This window comes from Scyliorhinus canicula, chromosome 3, assembly GCF_902713615.1.
Source record: "Scyliorhinus canicula chromosome 3, sScyCan1.1, whole genome shotgun sequence".
NCBI lineage: Eukaryota > Metazoa > Chordata > Chondrichthyes > Carcharhiniformes > Scyliorhinidae > Scyliorhinus > Scyliorhinus canicula.
The window spans coordinates 250,666,425-250,684,700 of record NC_052148.1 but is presented as its reverse complement, the minus strand read 5'-3'; the positions used below and the strand labels follow the sequence as shown (position 1 = coordinate 250,684,700).

The 18,276-nt window shown below is 46.7% G+C and overlaps 1 protein-coding gene across 6 annotated transcripts in view; it reads left to right on the top strand.

The window, feature by feature from the left end:
* The window catches only part of jade1 (jade family PHD finger 1), a 156,287-nt gene that overhangs the window by 104,482 nt on the left and 33,529 nt on the right, over positions 1 to 18,276 (top strand). For all 6 annotated transcript variants that reach the window (XM_038792525.1, XM_038792526.1, XM_038792529.1 and 3 more), the window contains 2 exons: positions 1,068 to 1,258; positions 15,297 to 15,508. In XM_038792525.1, coding sequence (XP_038648453.1) covers positions 1,068 to 1,258; positions 15,297 to 15,508 — 403 coding nt within the window. The remainder of the gene's footprint in view (positions 1 to 1,067; positions 1,259 to 15,296; positions 15,509 to 18,276) is intronic.

Genomic DNA, 18,276 nt, shown 5'->3' with positions numbered 1-18,276 from the left:
CGGTGAAGGTAGAATCAGAATTGGCAGCTGTTGATAAGCTTGCAATATTTAATGCCGAGGAACTTGCACAGATAATGGATATGAACAGCTGATGAATGTTACCGAGGTAGCTTTCAGTGGCAAGGGTAGGCATCACCCCTTTTCCTGTTCCGTGTTTGGATCAGAGCCGGTCAGAAGCAGTGGGCTGTAATGGTGCCATGAAAAGAGCTATTTCTTTCTCTCCTTGTGTCTGATTTCCCAGTACTAAATATGTTGGATATTCAACGCAGAAGCACTCGAAATGCAGACATGAACCAACACTGAACCAATCCCTACACAGCGGAAGACACCGACGCACAAAATTTATTCATTCAATGGAATGAAAAAGCCAGGGTAAATGCTGGAAACCCAATTTCAAACCAAGTCAGCAGGACAGTCAGAATCTGAACGGCATCTTCACCGTTCTCACAAAGGGTCCCAACTGAAGCATCCAAAATCCCTTCTCCATCACAAATTGACCATCTTCGGTGAAGCACCATCACTTGCTATTTTTAATTCGGCGATGGCCTAAATGCAGTTTGGTGAAAGTTGGCTTAAATCAAGCATGCAGCTTTTTCTATGGCTACAGGCTTTCCACGTTGTGTAGGATCCTGTATTAAACTAGTTGACTTTAAATTGTGTCTTCCGTTGCCAGATAAGTTTAAAGCAAAACTCGTGCATTAATCTCCAATATTGAATTTCACAACTCGTTTGAAATGGACAGCAGGAGAATAGCAGGAAGACTTGACACATTATCCAGATTTTGCTCACTCGCTTTTTTCTGCCCGATTTCTGAATAGCTGTCTAAAATCTCTCGAATTGTGAATATTACCGTGTGTTACTGCATCACAAAGGGAGCATGCCAAGCTGGAAAAATGTTTGGAAATCAATGAGCAACGTCTGTTTAGTTTATAGTTAACAAAAATATCTTAAAGCATGAATAGTTCAGTGCTTTTAAATGTTTAAAGTTGTTATTTTAAGGGGGGGGGGGGGGGGGGCACCCCAATCATGAAGTTTAGAATTGGATTTTTTTTTCTTTGTATTGACAGAATTACTGATGAGATGGATAAAGCTGTGATATTTGCCAGACCAAGGAAATATATTCACTCCTCTGGCTCTGAGCCACCGGAGCTTGGTTATGTGGACATTCGGACACTTGCCGAAAGTGTGTGTCGCTATGATCTCGATGACATGGACGTAGAATGGCTAAACCTGCTGAATGAAGAATTCAAAGGAATGGGTATGTGGTTTTTGACCATATTGAATGTAGAAATTGGATGTCGCACACACAGCAGATTTATGAATTGCTTTTACAGGAGATTTAGCAGTAAACGTGTGAACTTGTGTCTTCCGCAGTGGGCCTCACAGCCAATAACCTACTTTTCAAATTTGAACATGGTTTCTACCATGTTTCCTGCATTACAATGCCCTCCAACCAGTAAAGAGGTAAATGACAAAATAATTTGTTTTTACCAGTTTTGTTGGATAAATATTGTCCAGGACACGCAAGAGGTTTCTGCTCTTTTTTAAAATAGTTGAGTGGGTCTTTTGCATCTGATAATAATGCCTAAATTTTCATTCCCGAGTCAGGTGTGGAGAGTTGGGAAAACCTGACTTGAGATAAACTTCCCTGAATGGCCGGATATTCATTCTGAGGTTGGGGGTCAGGTGTATGCTGAAGTCGGGTCCACTCTCCCCAGGAACAGTGTGGTGGCAGCCGCACTGGCCAGTTATGATGAAATCAGTAAAACAGAAATAAGCCATCAGCCCTTAGTCTCCATGTCTCATCCATGCCAACTTATGACCCTCCACCTTACCCTCCATGGCCACTCATACTCTTCACGCTAACATATGCTCCTTTAACCACACTCCATGACCCGTTATGGCCCCTATGCTGACTTAGTGACAAGTTAATGCTTATGCCCGTACACCCCCCATGTCAACTCACCCAGTATCCACCATTGGCGTAAATTAGACGCAGTGCTGATTTGAAATAAAATAAGGTCTAAGTATCGTTACAGACCACTATATAAAAAACATTCACATTGAAAAAAGCTTGTTCAATACATTTAAATTCCTTGAAGTACTTAATCTGTCATTAAAACAAACGTTTCCTTCAAGTACTTAAGCCTATATTAAACAAACATTTGTATTTTGTGTTCATAGCTCCATTAAGATAGCTAATTCCTTCATAACCACGTGGTGTTGTCAATCAAACTGAACTTACAGGCCACTGTGATAATGATCGGGTGTGGAAGCTGTCAAGTGGTTCTAAACCTGTAATGCTACTATTCAGGCATATGCCAAACAACATCTATTGAAATTGCAATTATTTATTTTCAACTGAGAGTCACGCAAACTGTAACCCCCCCAAAAAAAAATAAAGGGGAGGAGATTAAATAACTTGACTGCTTGACAGTTTTACAAACATTATCCACATTTTACCCGTATGCATGCCTATTGTTAACAATCCCAAAAATGCTTGAGCTTCTCCACAAGGGTACTTGATCTCTCCCAGGAACTCTGGTAGGTTTACGCCTTTTCCTGAAATTTGTGAAGCTGTGCTTCGGAAAAGTGGGTGACGAAAATTTTTCCTGAGCCTTTTAAAGGGACAGCTGCCTCCATGAACTGAAGATGTTTGAAATACCTCCCGTGCCCATTCCACCGCTCCCCCGCAGAAAATGGCAGGTGCCAGGTTTGGGGAGGGCCTTCTGGATCCAGGGATCCTGCGTTATGTTGGCGATCATTCTTGGAAAATTCGTAGATTATCCAGTGTGTGCCAGATTATAAACAATGTTGTGGTGTAACTATGTTCTGATTTGGATCAAGACTGAAATTAGTTTCACTCAGGCCTCATAGACTATTCTACTCCAGATAACATAGCTAGGTTCATTCAAGGTGAAAGCCTAGTGTTTTTCTTTTGAAGCTAGATTGCACAATCTAGAATGAGAGCATGTGGGTATGGACAACATATTTCATAGAATCATAGAATTGTTACAGTACAGAAGAAGGTCATTCAGCCCATTAAATCTGCAGCGACCCTCCGAAAGACACCCCACCCTATCCCCATAACACAGCAACCCCACTGAACCATATTGGACACTAAGGAGCAATTTTATCATGGCCAATCTATCTAAGCAGCACATCTTTGAACTGTGGGAGGAAACCGGAGCACCCGGAGGAAACTCACAGCGACACAGGGAGAAGGTGCAAATTCCACACAGTCGCCCAAGACAGGAATTGAACCCGGTTCCTGGCGCTGTGTGGCAGCAGTGCTAATCACCGTGCCATTGTGCCGCCACATTTTTCCATGTCAAGCTTTTAAACAATCAAGGAATTAAACAGGGAAGAGGAAGCCAACCAAAAGGAGATTTGTTTGAATACAAAGAAGCATGGAAAAAAAAATGATGGGTAGGATTCTCCATTTGGGAGACCATGGATGGTATTCTCTGTCCAGTGACGCTGGAATTGGGAAATGCCGTCGGCGGAGAATTGTACGTTAGTTGAAAATCGAGGCCAGTGCCAGGCGCCCGATGGAATGCCATGCTCCAGTACCTCAACAGCGGCGTGAATACATTCCACGTCACAAGCCGGTGTGGGCATGCAGATTGTACAGTAAATGGCATTGTGTCATGTGAGAGTACCTTTAAGAAATGGGTATTTATTACTGCAGTGATGTCAGAGAGTGGGTGGAGCTGGGCTGTCTGTCAGCTTTCTACTCTCGTTTTAGGCTGTTTACTGCAGGGTGTGTTTTAGTTTTGTTTTCAGTGTTGGAGCTGAAGCCAGACAAAGCAGGTGTACTGTTGATCTCTCTGCCATGAAAAGACTATCTCTTGATCATTTGGTGAATTCAGAATTATAACTGTTTTCAGTAGTGAATGTAAACCTGATGTGCTTCTGTTAAAAGGTGTTTCTTTTGTCTTCTGGATGTTGTTTGGGAAGTTATTAAGGATTACTTAGTGTTGTATTCTTTGGGGGTTGTATTTGAATTAATGGTTGCTAAGATGTTCACTGTATGATTTAAAAAGGTAACTTGAGTTCATAGAATAAACATTATTTTGCTTTAAAAAATACTTTTCCATTTCTGCTGTACCACACCTATAGAGTGGGCCGTGTGCTCCCCATACCACAATCTATGAAAAGTTGTGGGTCAGGTGAACTCCATGATTCACTTTGGGGTTCTCTAAACCCTGGCCCATAACAAATTGGGGGCTCAAGGGGGATAAAAGTCTATCTATTGGTTTGGCTTAGTGAACTTAAAGAGTGAGCATATTGTGGTCGCTTTTCAGGTGTGGTATTCCAGTTTAAGTAGGGAGTGTGTTGTGGACAATGGCTCTTTCAGAGGCTCTGAAGTTTTTGGGGGTGGAGACCCTGGCCCATAACAATTGGCATGTCATTAAAGGGCCCGACCTAGTAATTTCCGGGCTCCCCGTGATGATCCGCCTCCACCAGGAGACTTCAATTGTGGTATTTAAAATCGGGAAACAGGTGCTGTGGCTGCTGAGGGGGTACGAGAATCGCTTTAGCATGCTGACAGTTGTGGCGCTGGCCAGGTGGAGGGGCTTCTGCTAGAGGGAGTAGTAGGGGGCGGCCACGAGGTCGGTCGTGGGTTTGGAGTGCACGGACAGGGGCCACCATTGCCGTAGCCTGCAAGGCAGCCATGCGACTGCGCATGCCGCTAACTGCCCACTGTGAACTTAGCGTCACAGGTCGTATGGCGCCTCTCCAGCCACCGCGCTAGGTATCCTCTGGCCTCAGCCGACCCATTAAGAGGCCTGCTCCAACACAACCAGTGCCAACTTCCTGGCTGGGATGAGGGTGTGTGGCGAGTGGAGTGCCTAAATGCAGCTGCTGCTTGTCAGGCTCTCAAGTGCCAATCCCGACCCCGGTGAATCACATGCCAACGTTCGTTGGAATTGCATTAGTTTCATTTGGAGCCTGTGCTAGCCCATTAGGCTGTCCTGAATCTCTCCAGGACTGGCACTGCTTTCGGAGATATAGAACCCACGCGATAAAAGCCAGGAGACCCCGCTCCAAGGGCCTACCCAGCTTGCAACGCGTTGGACCTCGCTGGACGTTGCAAAGTAAATCACTTCTTGGCAAATCTGCATATTAGAGCGAGTCAGTTAAGTCTTACTCTAATGTGCAGATTCCCAAGGTACCTGAGCCATTGTGATTCATCCCCTTTGCCTTGGAGACCTTGGGTGAGTGCCATTCAGTACTAGTCCCCACAAATGGCTGCCCTTGGAGTGACTGTGGGGGAAATGAGACGGTCACCCACCTCCTTGTGGAATGTGCCTTTACAAAGAAGGTCTGGAGAGAGATGCAATGGTATTTGTCAAGGTTCATCCCGAGCAGCTCTGTGACACAGGACTCTGTGCTCTACGGACTGTTTCCAGGGACACACACCAAGACAAATATCAACTGCTGCTGGAAGGGAAAGACGCTCTTTGGTCTGCCCGAAACTTGCTGATCTTCCAGTGCAAAGAATTGTCCTCTACCAACTGTTGCAGACCGACAGATTCCATGGTCCAGGACTACGTGCTGAGGGACGCACTCAAGCTTGGGGCAGCTGCCGCCAAGGCGCAATGGGGAAAGACCACTGTGTAAGGTGTTACCAGCAAATGTACACCGAGGGGTGGGTAACAGTGTAAAACCCCTAGGTATGGGTCATTAACACTCCAATGAATGAAAGAAACATGACAATGTAAATATTTAAGAAAGAATTGTAACGCAAAGAGCGATATGTGTGTAATGTCATCCCAATTAAATGGAAGAAAGACAAGTGAATGTGCAACTTTGATGGAAATGTACAGTGAAGACAATTTGAAATGTTCAGTAATGTTTATTACAGATTTTATGAATAAAGTATATTTTTTGAAAAAAAATTTAGTCCCCACAAATGGAGACCAGGCAGAACGGCACATGTGGGGGTCTGCCAGAGGACTGGAGGCCCCACCTACTTGTCCTTAGGGCTGGTTGGTGCCCTGGCACTGCCAAGGTGGCATTGCCAGCTGGCATTGGCACTGCCAGGGTGCTGGGTTGGCACTGCCAAAGTGCCTCGCTGGCATTTTTTGCACGTGCGTGATTGGACCGGTGTGCCGTTGTCGGGAGGGGGCGCTGGCTCCTCCCACAGCGTGCTTGGGGTATGGGGGGGGGGGGGGGGAGGTCGGGGTTCACTTCGGGAGCCTCGGAGATCGGGACGCCATATAAAAATGGCGTCCTGATCTCTTGCTACACTGGGGAGTTCTGCCGAACGGTGCTCACCAGTTTATAAAATGGGGCGATGTGCGGACTCGGCCGTGCATTTCACATGGAGGCCACTTATAGAATGTGAGTGTCGTTGAATAGCCATGTGTTTCTCAGTACTGGGAAGGGGGGAACATGCGCCCAAACGTGCTTGCTGGAAGACTTTGTTCCCTTTTGGTTGAATCGAGCCCTTAATCTCTCCAATGGAGCATCCCCCCCAATGTTCTGCTGGAAGTGTATTACACCTGGGAGTGCAAATCAGGAAGTGATTCCCAATCCTCAGCCATGCAAATGTATGCATGGTGAGGATTGCGAAGGACTCCCTAAGGAATCCCACTGCCGGGTGGCACGGTAGCACAGTGGGTAGCACTGTTGCTTCACAGCTCCAGGGTTCCATGTCCGATTCCCGGCTTGGGTCACTGTCTGTGCGGAGTCTGTGCGTTCTCCCCGTGTCTGCATGGGTTTCCTCCTGTTTCCTCCCACAAGTCCCGAAAGTCGTGCTATTAGGTAATTTGGACATTCTGAATTCTCCCTCTGTGTACCCGAACAGGCACCGGAATGTGGCGACTAGTAGATTTTCACAATAACTTCATTGCAGTGTTAATGTAGGCCTACTTGTGACAATAAAGATTATTATATTATATATATTATATTGGGCTGCCATTTTGAGTGGGCGGCCCAATAATGAGGCCCCACAGCTGGCCACCACCTCCCCACATCGCGAATCAGCCCCCACTCCTGGATTTTCTGGTTCTCCCCTTCACCCAAGAATGGGGGTGATCCGACCCCCCCCCCCCCAGAAAACCCCTAAATAGGGTGACCTCCCAGGGACCCCTTAAATAGGAGACCCCCTACAATTTCAGACCTGCCCACCTCAACCCTACCAGATTCTCCCCAAAGCCACCACCCAGAGACCCCCGAAATGGGACCCCCTCACAGAGACCCTTAAATAGGAGGATCCCCCACAGACTCCCGAAATAGGGAACAGCCCCAGAGACCCCCTAAATAGGAGGACCCCCCCACAGACTCTCCTGAAATAGGGGAAGGCCCCACAGAGACCCCCTAAATCGGAAGGCCCCCCCAAGAGAGTCCCTAAATAGCGGTCCCCTCAAGAGACCCTGAAATATAGAGTCTCTGCAGAGACCTCCTAAATGGGGGGACCCCCTCAGAGATCCTCTAAATAAAGGGACCCCTCCCCCCCCAGAAAGGAGACCCCTGTCTGGAATCTAGAGAGATTCCAGACAGGGGCAAGTGAAAACAATTACTGTTGGATAACAGCTGGGTATAGAGCTGCTGGTTCAGTCAGAGGAAGCACTTCATTTTCATGATTCAATAACCCGGAAGTGCTCTGACCACAATGTTTATAAACATCAAACATTTCAAATAGAGTTAAGTGCATTCCAAATACCCCCCTTCATGCTTGAGTGATTTTGAAGTGCTCAGCTGGAAATTGACCGCACTTAATGAAGCAAGGTTCAGGGCTGTGTGTGTGGAAGCTGTCAATCACAGTCCACTAAGAGGAATGAATGAATGGCTTGGAGCTCAAGGATCAGAGGGGTTGAATCACAGGTCAATGGTTTACAACCAGAGTTGACAGTGGTGCTTCCTCTGTCTGAGCCAGCAGCTGTATGCCCAGGTGAGTATTCCAACAGTAATCTTTTTCACTGGCATCCAGACAGAGGTCTATTTTCTGGGGGTTCTGTGGGGTGTCCCTTTATATAGGGGGTCTCGGGGGGGGGGGGGGGTCCTTTTATTTAGGGGCGTCTCTGGGGATTCCCCTATTATGGGATCTCTGTGGGGGGTCCCTCTATTTCGGGGGTCTCTGGAGGGTCCACTATTTAGCGGGTCTCTGTGGGGCGGACCTCTATGTAGGGAGACTCTGTGAGGCCTCCCCCTATTTAGGGGGTCTCTGTGGGGCCTCCCCCTATTCAGGCAGTCTCTGTGGGGCTGTCCTATGTCGGGGGTCTCTGTAGAGGTCACTTTATTGAGGGCATCCTGCCACTGGCACAGGGTGCGAACCTCGATTGGCGGAAATCTCGTCTTTTTCTGACGCTGGATTCTGCGCCACATCCGGGACAGCCGCAGGGAATCTAGCCCGATGTTCTAGCCCTGTGTACCTCTCCAACCCTGTATTCTTTCACGTTGAAGCCTCCTCAGAATGCACTAAGTGTGGTAACGATGCTAAATTGAGGTGGTGTAAAGTGCAATAAGTTACAGCTGATAGTGATATTTAATCTTGAGAGGTATGTGACACAAGTTGACAGATACTGTGATGTTTAAAGGTTGTTTATCCAGCAGCTCACAGGAAGGTGCAGTGTGTGTAAGACGGATTCATTTTCCTACTTTAAATTCCAGCGGGGAGCTTTGCCCACAGGAAAAAAAGGATTTTCAGTCGTGTGGCTGGAAGGACACACAGCAGTTTGCTGATTTTTTTTGTTGGTGTGCATTCCCAGCAGGTGTGACACTCTGCTGGGAGTGCAATGTCAGAGAATTAGCCGGATATAGTAAATATTACCATATGCACGTAGAGAATTCAGAACTACTATTCTTTGTATGTAGCGGTGGTAGTGAATTGTGGCTCTGTAAATAATACATTTTCAGTAAGCTAGGTTTGGTAAAATGCAACAAGCTTATAGCCCTTTGTTTCAGTCTGACACGGTGGTTGTTTCCTGGATAAGATTAGGGTTTTCTCAGTTGTTTGGGCTGGCACCGTTTAAAGTTGGCAGAAATGTGACTTTGTACAGTATGCTGTGACGTACAGTAGGAAAGCATATCTGTTACAAGTGTTATGCTTATTGAAAGTAAAACATTTTAATTGCCTCAGAGCCACGCTGTGTAGCAGAATTTGGATAATCACTTCTCTCTTAGCTGTTTACAATTTCATCAGGATTGATGATCACCCTCACATGCTTGTAGCTTGTCTGCCCAACGCATTGACCGATTGTGGATGGAGGCATGTACCTTTCTTTGCCTCCCTCTTTTTTCTTCCCCACTCTTCTCATCTTGCCCCAGCCGATCCCGAGCGATAGTAGGAACAGAAATGCAAATTTCACATAAGGTTATTGAGGTAAACTCTGGCTTCTTGGTTGGGGGTCGGAACAAACCAGCACTGGTTTCTCATCCCAGCCAGTCCAGTGCACCACTGATGGAGTGCTGAGCCATCAGAAGAGCCTCCTCGCTCAGCTGGATGTAAACAATCCCCTTGCAGCAATTGAAGCAGGAGATTTCTTACACAGTCCTGGCCAACATTTATATTTGAACCAGCAGTACGAGAAACAGATTACCAGCTATTTACCTTCTTGCTGTACATCAGTTGGTTGCTTCACTTATCTAATGAGAATTGAAGATTCACAGCACAGATTTTTTTCCAACATGATAACAGTGACTACATTTCCAAAGCACTTAATTGACTGTGAGATGTTTTGGAAAATCAGGGCTCAAGAAGGACTCAATGGCCCATAACTTCCTGGTTCTCCAGCATGGCATTGAGGGGGTATCCCAAACATGTGCTGGGGAATTCCTCTAGAAGGTTCCCATGTACGGGTTTACCCGGCAATCGTCCAGAAGTTCTAACTTCCTCTGGACAACTGGAAGGAAAAAAAAAATCACTTCTAACTCTAGAGTAACTGGACGTGATCTAACGGCCCCACTCAGGCGAGTCTCAACTGGCGAGCTGAGCTCGATCGTGCAAGGAATGGTTGTAGGTGCTGCGTCGGCGGGCCATTCCTCGCCAAGGCCTGGAAAAGAAGCAGAGTCCTGTTTAATAGCGGGGTCATTCTTTGCGCTGCAAGCACCCCGCTAAACATGCCCAAAACAGGATTCTGTTTTTCCATTAAATCACCCACTATTGAATCATCCAGACTGACCCGATCCAATTAACACCCCTCCCGGTCCTGACCTGACTGTCCCGACCCACAAAACCTCCCCACCCCACCGCCAACTCCTCACCTCCACCCACCCCTTCCCCCTGGCACGACGACCCCTACGCTTCCCCCCCCCCCCCCCCCCCCCACCACCTTCTCCTGCTCCGACCCTTCTTCTCCCCCCGTCCTGGTCCGACCCCATCTCTTTACCCTTCCTGGTCTCCCCCAATTGTCTGGACCACTTATATTTGAAACGTACAGCTAGTGCCGTAAAAAAGCGGCATTTCTTTATTGCCTGCGCCCCAGTTACTCCTCTTCGATGCAGCTGGGGTGCGCTTTGCTGTTCCTGTCTCTCCCAGCCTGAGTGAAGAAGGTTGAGCGGGGCAGGGGCGTTGGAATTTGAAGGAGGGTAAATTAATCCATTGTGGAAATTTGACGGAGATTGCTGGTCTGAGAAAGTTCTAAGCTTATGTAAAAGCATCTTCTTTTCTAATGTCTCTGAAATCACCTTCACAATGGTCTGTTAGCCCCTGTTCTGGGGATGCAGAGTGGATACCATATGTTCCCTTGCAAGCAGGAAAAATTGGGAGGAAGTCAGAGAAGCATTGCTCCAGGAGGTCATGTTGTGCCCCAATATGGGATTCAAGACTGGTGTAAGGAGACCTGAGAAGAGGAAAGGGAGAATTTAAAAAAAACAGGTCATTGCAAGCACCTTTGTAATGGAAATGTAGGTTAATTATTTATCAACTGTGGCTAATTATATGCAGGTAGAGGGCATTGATTGGATTGTTACTTGAGCACATATAAAGAAACACACTGACACTGGGGCAAGGGTTGAGTTAGGAGGTGTATATTTGTAATGTTTTGCTCTGTGAATAACTCTAAACTGAATAAAGACCAGCTCTGGTCTCATACTTCCAACTGGCTATGAGGAGTTAAGCAGTGTAGTCCAATTGTAAATACAGTTAACACTCTTCTGAGATTTTCTCCCATTAATATTGCTACTTCCACACTACAGTCTCGAGTTGATGACCCCTTGTTTTATGTGTTTGAATTATTTAATGTTTTATCTGTGTGCTAGATTGTTATAGCCTGCAAAAGAACAATCTGCTATCTAATGCTTATATTTATATTGTTGACAGTTTTAGTTTTAAGCAATCTCACATGGTTTTGCTTGTCATGCTCCCTGCATGGGGGTCCCATGCTTGTCGCTGGGTGGGGTAAGGCCCTTAAGTGGGCAGTAATTGACTACTCAAGGGCCTCAATTGGCAGTGGATCAGGAAGGATGGACACACTGGGGTAGAGGTGAGAAGGTGGCAGGGCCGCCACTCGCCGCCTTCCTGCCCAATTAATTGACCCATTCCCACCAAACCTGCAACGGAGGATGGTGTTAAATCCTGCCTGTTGGGACATAAAACTATCGAAATCCTTAACCTGCACCATGATACCCATCCACCACCCTGAGGAGCTACTGAGAAATATACTTTCTTGTTCCGTCCTGCTTCACAAACCTAATTAAATTATTTTAGAAAGTAGCACAGAGAGTATTAGAATATAATGCAGGAGATGTGGTAGATTTCAAAAGGGCCTTTGATAAAGTATCGCACAATGGACCAATGAACACGATCAGAATATGCAAAATTATTAACAGATAGATTGAGGAGGACTGCAACAAATTACAAGATGTTAATAAACTTGCAGAATGGACATACAAATGAACTTCAACGCAGATAATCATGAGGTACATTTTGATTAGCCACTTGGTAGTATAGAACTTGAGTATTAATCAAAAAGATTTTGTCGTGCTCTCATCAGGACAGACACAAGAATACCAAATTTCAAATAGTTGTGCGCTGTTCTGGTGAGTGCAAGATGAAAAATTTCAACAGTAGGTCTTTTTTCCGGTGAAGTTGTAATCAGAAAAATAAGGAGGTCACTTATTGCTTGAAAAATAAAAATCTAAATGGAGTAAGGGATGAAAGGGATGTACGAGTATAAAAATGTGACCAGGGAACAGATCAATAAGGCAGTAAGTAAAGCAAACCAAGCACTCGGGGCTATTTCTAGAGGAACAGAATTAAAAGTAGAGAAGTTCTGCTGAACTAGTATTAAACCTTGGTTGGATCACGCTTGGAATACTGTGTCCTGTTTTGTTTGCCATTATCTAAAAAAGGTTGTTGAGGACCTGGAGAGTGTCCAAAAAAAGACGATTTTCAAGAACAGCAAGGGTGTGCTTATTAGGAAATGATAAATGGTCTGTATCTCTTTCACTTGAAAAGACAAGGCTGAGGAGTTATCTGATCGAAGTCTTACGAATTATTATGAAAGATTGGATAGAACAAATCCGGAGAGATAATTTCCATTTGTTGAGAAGAGCAAAACTAAGCACCATCAATACAAGAGAGTCACCAAGAAATCAAGTAAGGAATTCTGAAGAAATTCTTTACCCTGGAGAGTGGTGAGGAGGTGGAATTTGCTCCACGGGGAGTGGTTGCAGTGGATAGATACATTTAAGGGGAAACTAGATAAGCATCTGAGGGAGAAGGAAACAAAGATTCATGATAACAGAATTAATTAAATGAGGAAGGATTGGAGGAGGCTTGAGTATAAATGCCAGCATAGACCAATGTGGTTGATTGATCTGCTTCCAAGCTTTGCATTCTACATAAGTATCCTGAAAGTCCAGTGGACAGGAAGAGGTGTTTTTCCTTGATGCGCACGAGGGAATAGTGTCCGCATAATGCTGTAAATAACTGGAGCTTTTCCACAGTGCACAGTCACCCCGCTATGAGCAGTTGAGGAAGGATTTTACTGAGCTGTGAAAATTGAATGTAACTTCCCCGGTCCAGAGCTGAGAGGGCACAATTTTAGGATTTGCCAAATGCAAGAGAGTTTGGGTACCGTTGAAAAACAAGACTCAGTAGATTGAAGAGTGAATGAGGTTGACGCTGTGTCTCAGGGGAGTGAGTTGTGAAGAAAGGCATTTGGAACCAGTGATATCTCAACCCAGCCCTGCCTTCTGGGCAGCCCTCGCCCCTGTCACCAGCTGGGCCTGCAGAAAGGTGCATGTGATTAAAGTTTCCACTTCTATTTTGAATATTATTGATTTATTAAAAGGCTGATTATGAAGGAGTGGTTCTGACGACAAGTAATGTTTTCATCAACAAATAAGCAACTCAGTGCACTTACTTACCCCTGGGGGCAGAAAAACTTTTGCAATTATTTTTTCAATGACTACATTCATGACCTGGAAAACATTGTGCCTTTTGAATCAACCCCTCAATCTGAACGTGCCTGGTGCCTCAAAAAGATACAAGTACAGAAAATTCTGTAATTATGAAAGACATGCCGGAAAGTTAAATCTGTTCTCTGGGAAGAGAAGTAAATGAGAAAAGATGAAGGACGTGATCCAACGGTCTCATTGCGTCCGACTCAGTGGTGCGACAAGGGTGTTAAATCTCTTGAGAGGTCTCTTGCGAGATTGCCGATGCTCGGAACACTTTGCAAGATCTGACGAGATCTTGAGTTCTGGATCTCGCCCTCACTGGGTGAGATCCAGATTTATATATTTAAGGGAACAGCTAGCCTCACTTAAATGTCGGTGTCCGATATACCTGAGAACAAACGCCTACATCTGGGACACCTCGCCATGGCACCGTTTAGCACTGGTCCACACAAGCATGGACCAGATGTAATGACACTTCGGGGGGGCTCCCAGGCCAATGGAGGCCCCAGATGGTCAGACCCTGGACAGGATGGTACCCTGGTACTCCCGCTGGCTCCTGGGCACCTTGGCACTGACAGCCTGGCACCATGGCATGGCCACCTGGGCATACTGCGAGGGTCACTGTCAGGCTGCCAAGCTGGTAGTGCCAAGGTGCCCAGTTGCCAGGTTGCCTGTGCCAGGGATCGGGTAAGGGAGTGTCCTGCCCTTATGAGGTGGGGTGGGGGGGGGGTCTTGAGGACTCCTTAACAGGTAAGCTGGTGCGTTGGGGGGGGGTGTATGGATGCCATGGTGGTGAGGCTGAGGAGGGTCGGGAGATCGGCATGTAAAAATGGCATTTAAAAAGGGAGGGAGGTAAGTGGAGCCTCGGCGGGGCCTTCCACGGCAAGGCCACAAAAACCCCAGAATCCTGTTTTATAGCGGGGTCGTTATCGACACTGTAGGAGCTGTGAAACACCCGCTAAACCCGCCCAAAACAGGACTATTCCCCCCCCCCCCATTAAATCGTGCCATAAGATACTGTTGTCCGTGCAGTCATGGATGATGGTAAAGCTGCGTTTTGTTTGAAATTGAGAGAACAGGTTAAGAGTAATTATGTGGGCTCAGGAAACCAGAAGCAGATGTAACTGGTGGAATAATCTCTTCAGGGTTATTATCATATGATAATAATCATAATCTTTATTATTGTCACAAGTAGGCTTACATTAACACTGCAATGAAGTTACTGTGAAAAACTCCTTGTCGCCACATTCCGGCGCCTTTTCGGATACACGGAGGGTGAATTCAGAATGTCCGATTCACCTAACAAGCATGTCGTTCGGAACTTGTGGGAGGAAGCCGGAGCACCCGGAGGAAACCCACGCAGACATGGGGAGAACGTGCAAACTCCGCATAGACAGTGACCCAAGCTGGGAATCGAACCCGGGACCCTGGCGCTGTGAAACAACAGTGCTAATCACCGTGCTATCCTGACGCCTGTTAGGGAATGGATTGTAGTTTGGTGCACTGGCTGGAATTGTCTATGTTTCTGCAGACACTTCAAATCAGCCAAAACATCAGATAGCCTGAGACTAGACCTTTGTATAAAGTTGTCCTTCCGATACATTTCATTGAGCTCAAGGTAGATTATAGTGATGCTAGCCTGTACAGTATGATTCATGCAATATTTACTAAAACTGCACTGTTTACTCATGGGTATGGATGTCTTTTTAAACAATGATCCATCTTTTGTCTGCTAACCCCGTTGAAATGAGCTTGCTGCGGTCCCAGGGGAAGGTTTGATGTGGAGCAGAAAACAGCTTCCTTTTGGACAACTACTTTGGGGACACAAGTCTTGGCCTCTGTTGAGCTGGAAGTAGTCTTGAAAATACAATTTTTAATAGATGTAAACTGCAGACTGGCACAACATTAATGCTAAATGTTTTTTGGTAAAATTGTTTTAGGGATGACTGAATTAGATGAGTTCACTATGGAGAAGGTCATGGAGGATCTGGAGCGGAGATGTTATGATAACATGAACCACGCCATTGAGACTGAAGAAGGTCTAGGAATTGAATATGATGAAGATGTGGTGTGTGACGTGTGTCAATCTCCAGATGGTGAGGATGACAACGAGATGGTTTTCTGTGACAAGTGCAACATATGCGTCCATCAGGTAAGATAGTTAGCATTCATACATGGTTCATCTATTTTTCTGAATTGGAGGCTGAACCTGTGACAAATAACTGTTGAGTATCATGCTCCTTGTATTAAGCCAAACATGAAAGATATTCCTCTGTGCACAAAGCTAGTGTTTTGTTATCTACAATCTTGTGTTACAATTGTAACAACATACATTTGTACAGTGTCTTTAAGATAAGAAAATGTCTTAAGGGACTTTGCAAAAAATACACATGGAAAGCTGATGTCAGGCCGGAAGAGTGAGCTAGAGGAGGGTGTGAAGAAAGCTGAATCTTGAGCAAGTTTTTAAAGTCAAACAACAAAGAAAAGTACAGAACAGGAACAGGCTCGTCGGCCCTCCAAGCCTGTACCGATCATCATGCCCTAACTAAAAAAAAAGTCTTCTGCCTTTACTCGGTCCGTATCCCTCTATTTCCTCCCTATTCATGTATCCATCCAGATGCCTCTTAATGTTGCTAATGTGCCTGCTTCCACCACATCTCCTGGCAGTGCGTTCCCAGACCCCGATCACTCTCTACCGGGAGTGGTACAATAGCCAGCGTCCGGAGAGATGTCCCCATGCACGAGGCCTCCTCCATTCGGACCCAGTCTGCCTCAGGTTCCCATAGCCACCACCTCACCCTCTGAGATTGCCGCCCATTGGTAAAGTAGGAGGTTGGGTAGGGCAAGGTCTCCCACGTGTCGCCGTCACTGTAAGATGATCTTGCATATCCTAGGGACCCTTCCCCCTCCCAGATGAAGGTCATGATTAACTTGTCGACCCTGGTGAAGAAGGATTTGGTAATGAAGATCGGGAGTGATCTGAATACGAAGAGGATCTAGGCAGCACGTTCATTTTGACCTTCTGTACTCTTCCCGCTGGTGAAAGAGAGAGTGAGTCCCATTTTTGCAGGTCCCTCTCCATCTCCTCCACCAGGTTGGAGAGGTTCTATTTATGGAGCCTCGTCCAGGTGTGGGGCCCCTTTAAACGGTAGTTCTTCCAGCTCCGCTCCGCGCTTTCAGGAGTTCACCGGGAAGATTTCGCTTTATCCCAGGTTGAGTTTGTAACCTGAGAAGGCACCGAACTCCTGTTATCTTTCCCATTCTGGCTAGGGTGTTCGACACATAGAGCAGCAGGTCAACCGTATAGAGGGAGACTCTGTGTTCTGTGTCCCCTCTCCGAATGCCCGTCCACTACTCCACCAATCTAAGGGCGATGGCAACTAGTTCGATTGCCACTGTGAACAGGACTGGGGATAATAGGCACCCCTGCCTCATTCCCCTGTACAGCCAAAAGTATTCGGAGCTGGTGGCGTTCGTCCATATGGTCACCATAGGAGCGCTGTACAGGAGCTTCACCCACATGGTTTACCCTGCCCCAAACCCAAACTATTCAAGTACCTCCATGAGGTACCTCCATTCTACTCGATCGAAGGCTTTCTCAGCATCTAGGGAGACTATCACCTCTGGTGTCCTCTCCCCGGATGGGGTCATTATTACATTCAGCAGGTGTTTGATGTTCGCTGTTACTTGCTACCTTTGACAAACTCGGTCTGATCCTCCGTGATCACCTCTGGCAGGCAGCTCTCCAGGTGCCTCGCCAGAGCTTTCGCTAGGACTTTTGCATCGGTGTTTAGGAGAGAGGTGGGCCTATATGCTCCACACTGTCGGATATTTGTCCTTTTTGGGGATCAATGTGATCGAGTCCAGTGCCAGCACGGGGCCCTCTTTGACAGTGAGTTATTAAACATCTCCCGCAAGAGCAGGGCCAGCACTGCTGCAAATGGTTTGTAGAAGTCTACCGGGAACCTAGCCAGTCTCGGCGCTTTCCCTGGCTGTGTGAAGTTAATGCATTCCATGATTTTGCCCAGCTCTAGTGATGCTTCCAGCCTTGTTTCCCCACCGGTATATCTAGTCTGTCGAGGTATTGTTCCATCACTAAGTTCCCCTCCGGGTATTCGGAGGTATAAAATCCTCAGTAAAGGTTTTTCAAACCTCGTCTGGGACTGCTCCCGTTCTACCCTTTCTGTCCCTAACTTGCATTATCTCTTTCCCAGCTGCTTGTTTTCTTAGCTGATGTGCCAGCATGCAACTGGCCATGTCTCCATGTTCGTAGAAGCCCCCCGCCCTCCCTCCTCACCTGGCGGAGCTGGTGGACTGCCTTCCTTGCGGAGAGCAGCTCTAATTCCAACAGCAGTCTTTTCCTCTCTTCCAGCAATTCCATGGATGGGGCCGTGGAGTGCCCGCCGATCCACCTCCAGTATGGAAATGTTTGGCTGCCCTTTCTTTCCTGTCCCTCAGGGCCCTGTAAGCTACGATTTTTCCCCTGATCACCGCCTTCAGTGCCTCCCAGAACATGGAGGGTGGCCTCCACGTTCTGGTTGCAGGTTACATAACTGTCGATGGCTTGGGTTATCTTTGTACAGAATTTCTTATCGACGAGGACAGCTGCGTCCATCCTCCATTGGGGGGTGGGGTGTGGGGGGGAGGGCGTTGGGCCCAGCCCTTCTCCAACCTCACGTCCATGTAACGTGGCGCATGGTCGGAGATTATAATCACGGAGTATTCCGCCTTTGTTACCCCTGGAACCACGCTTTTCCCTACGACAAAATAGTCTCTGCGTGAATAGGCCTTGCGAACGTGGGAGAAGAAGAAGAATTCCTTTTTTCTTGGGTATGGTTGAACCTCCATGGATTAACCCCCCCCCTCTCCGCAATATGCTCCATAAAGGCGTTCAATTCTTGTGCCATACTTGACTTGGTT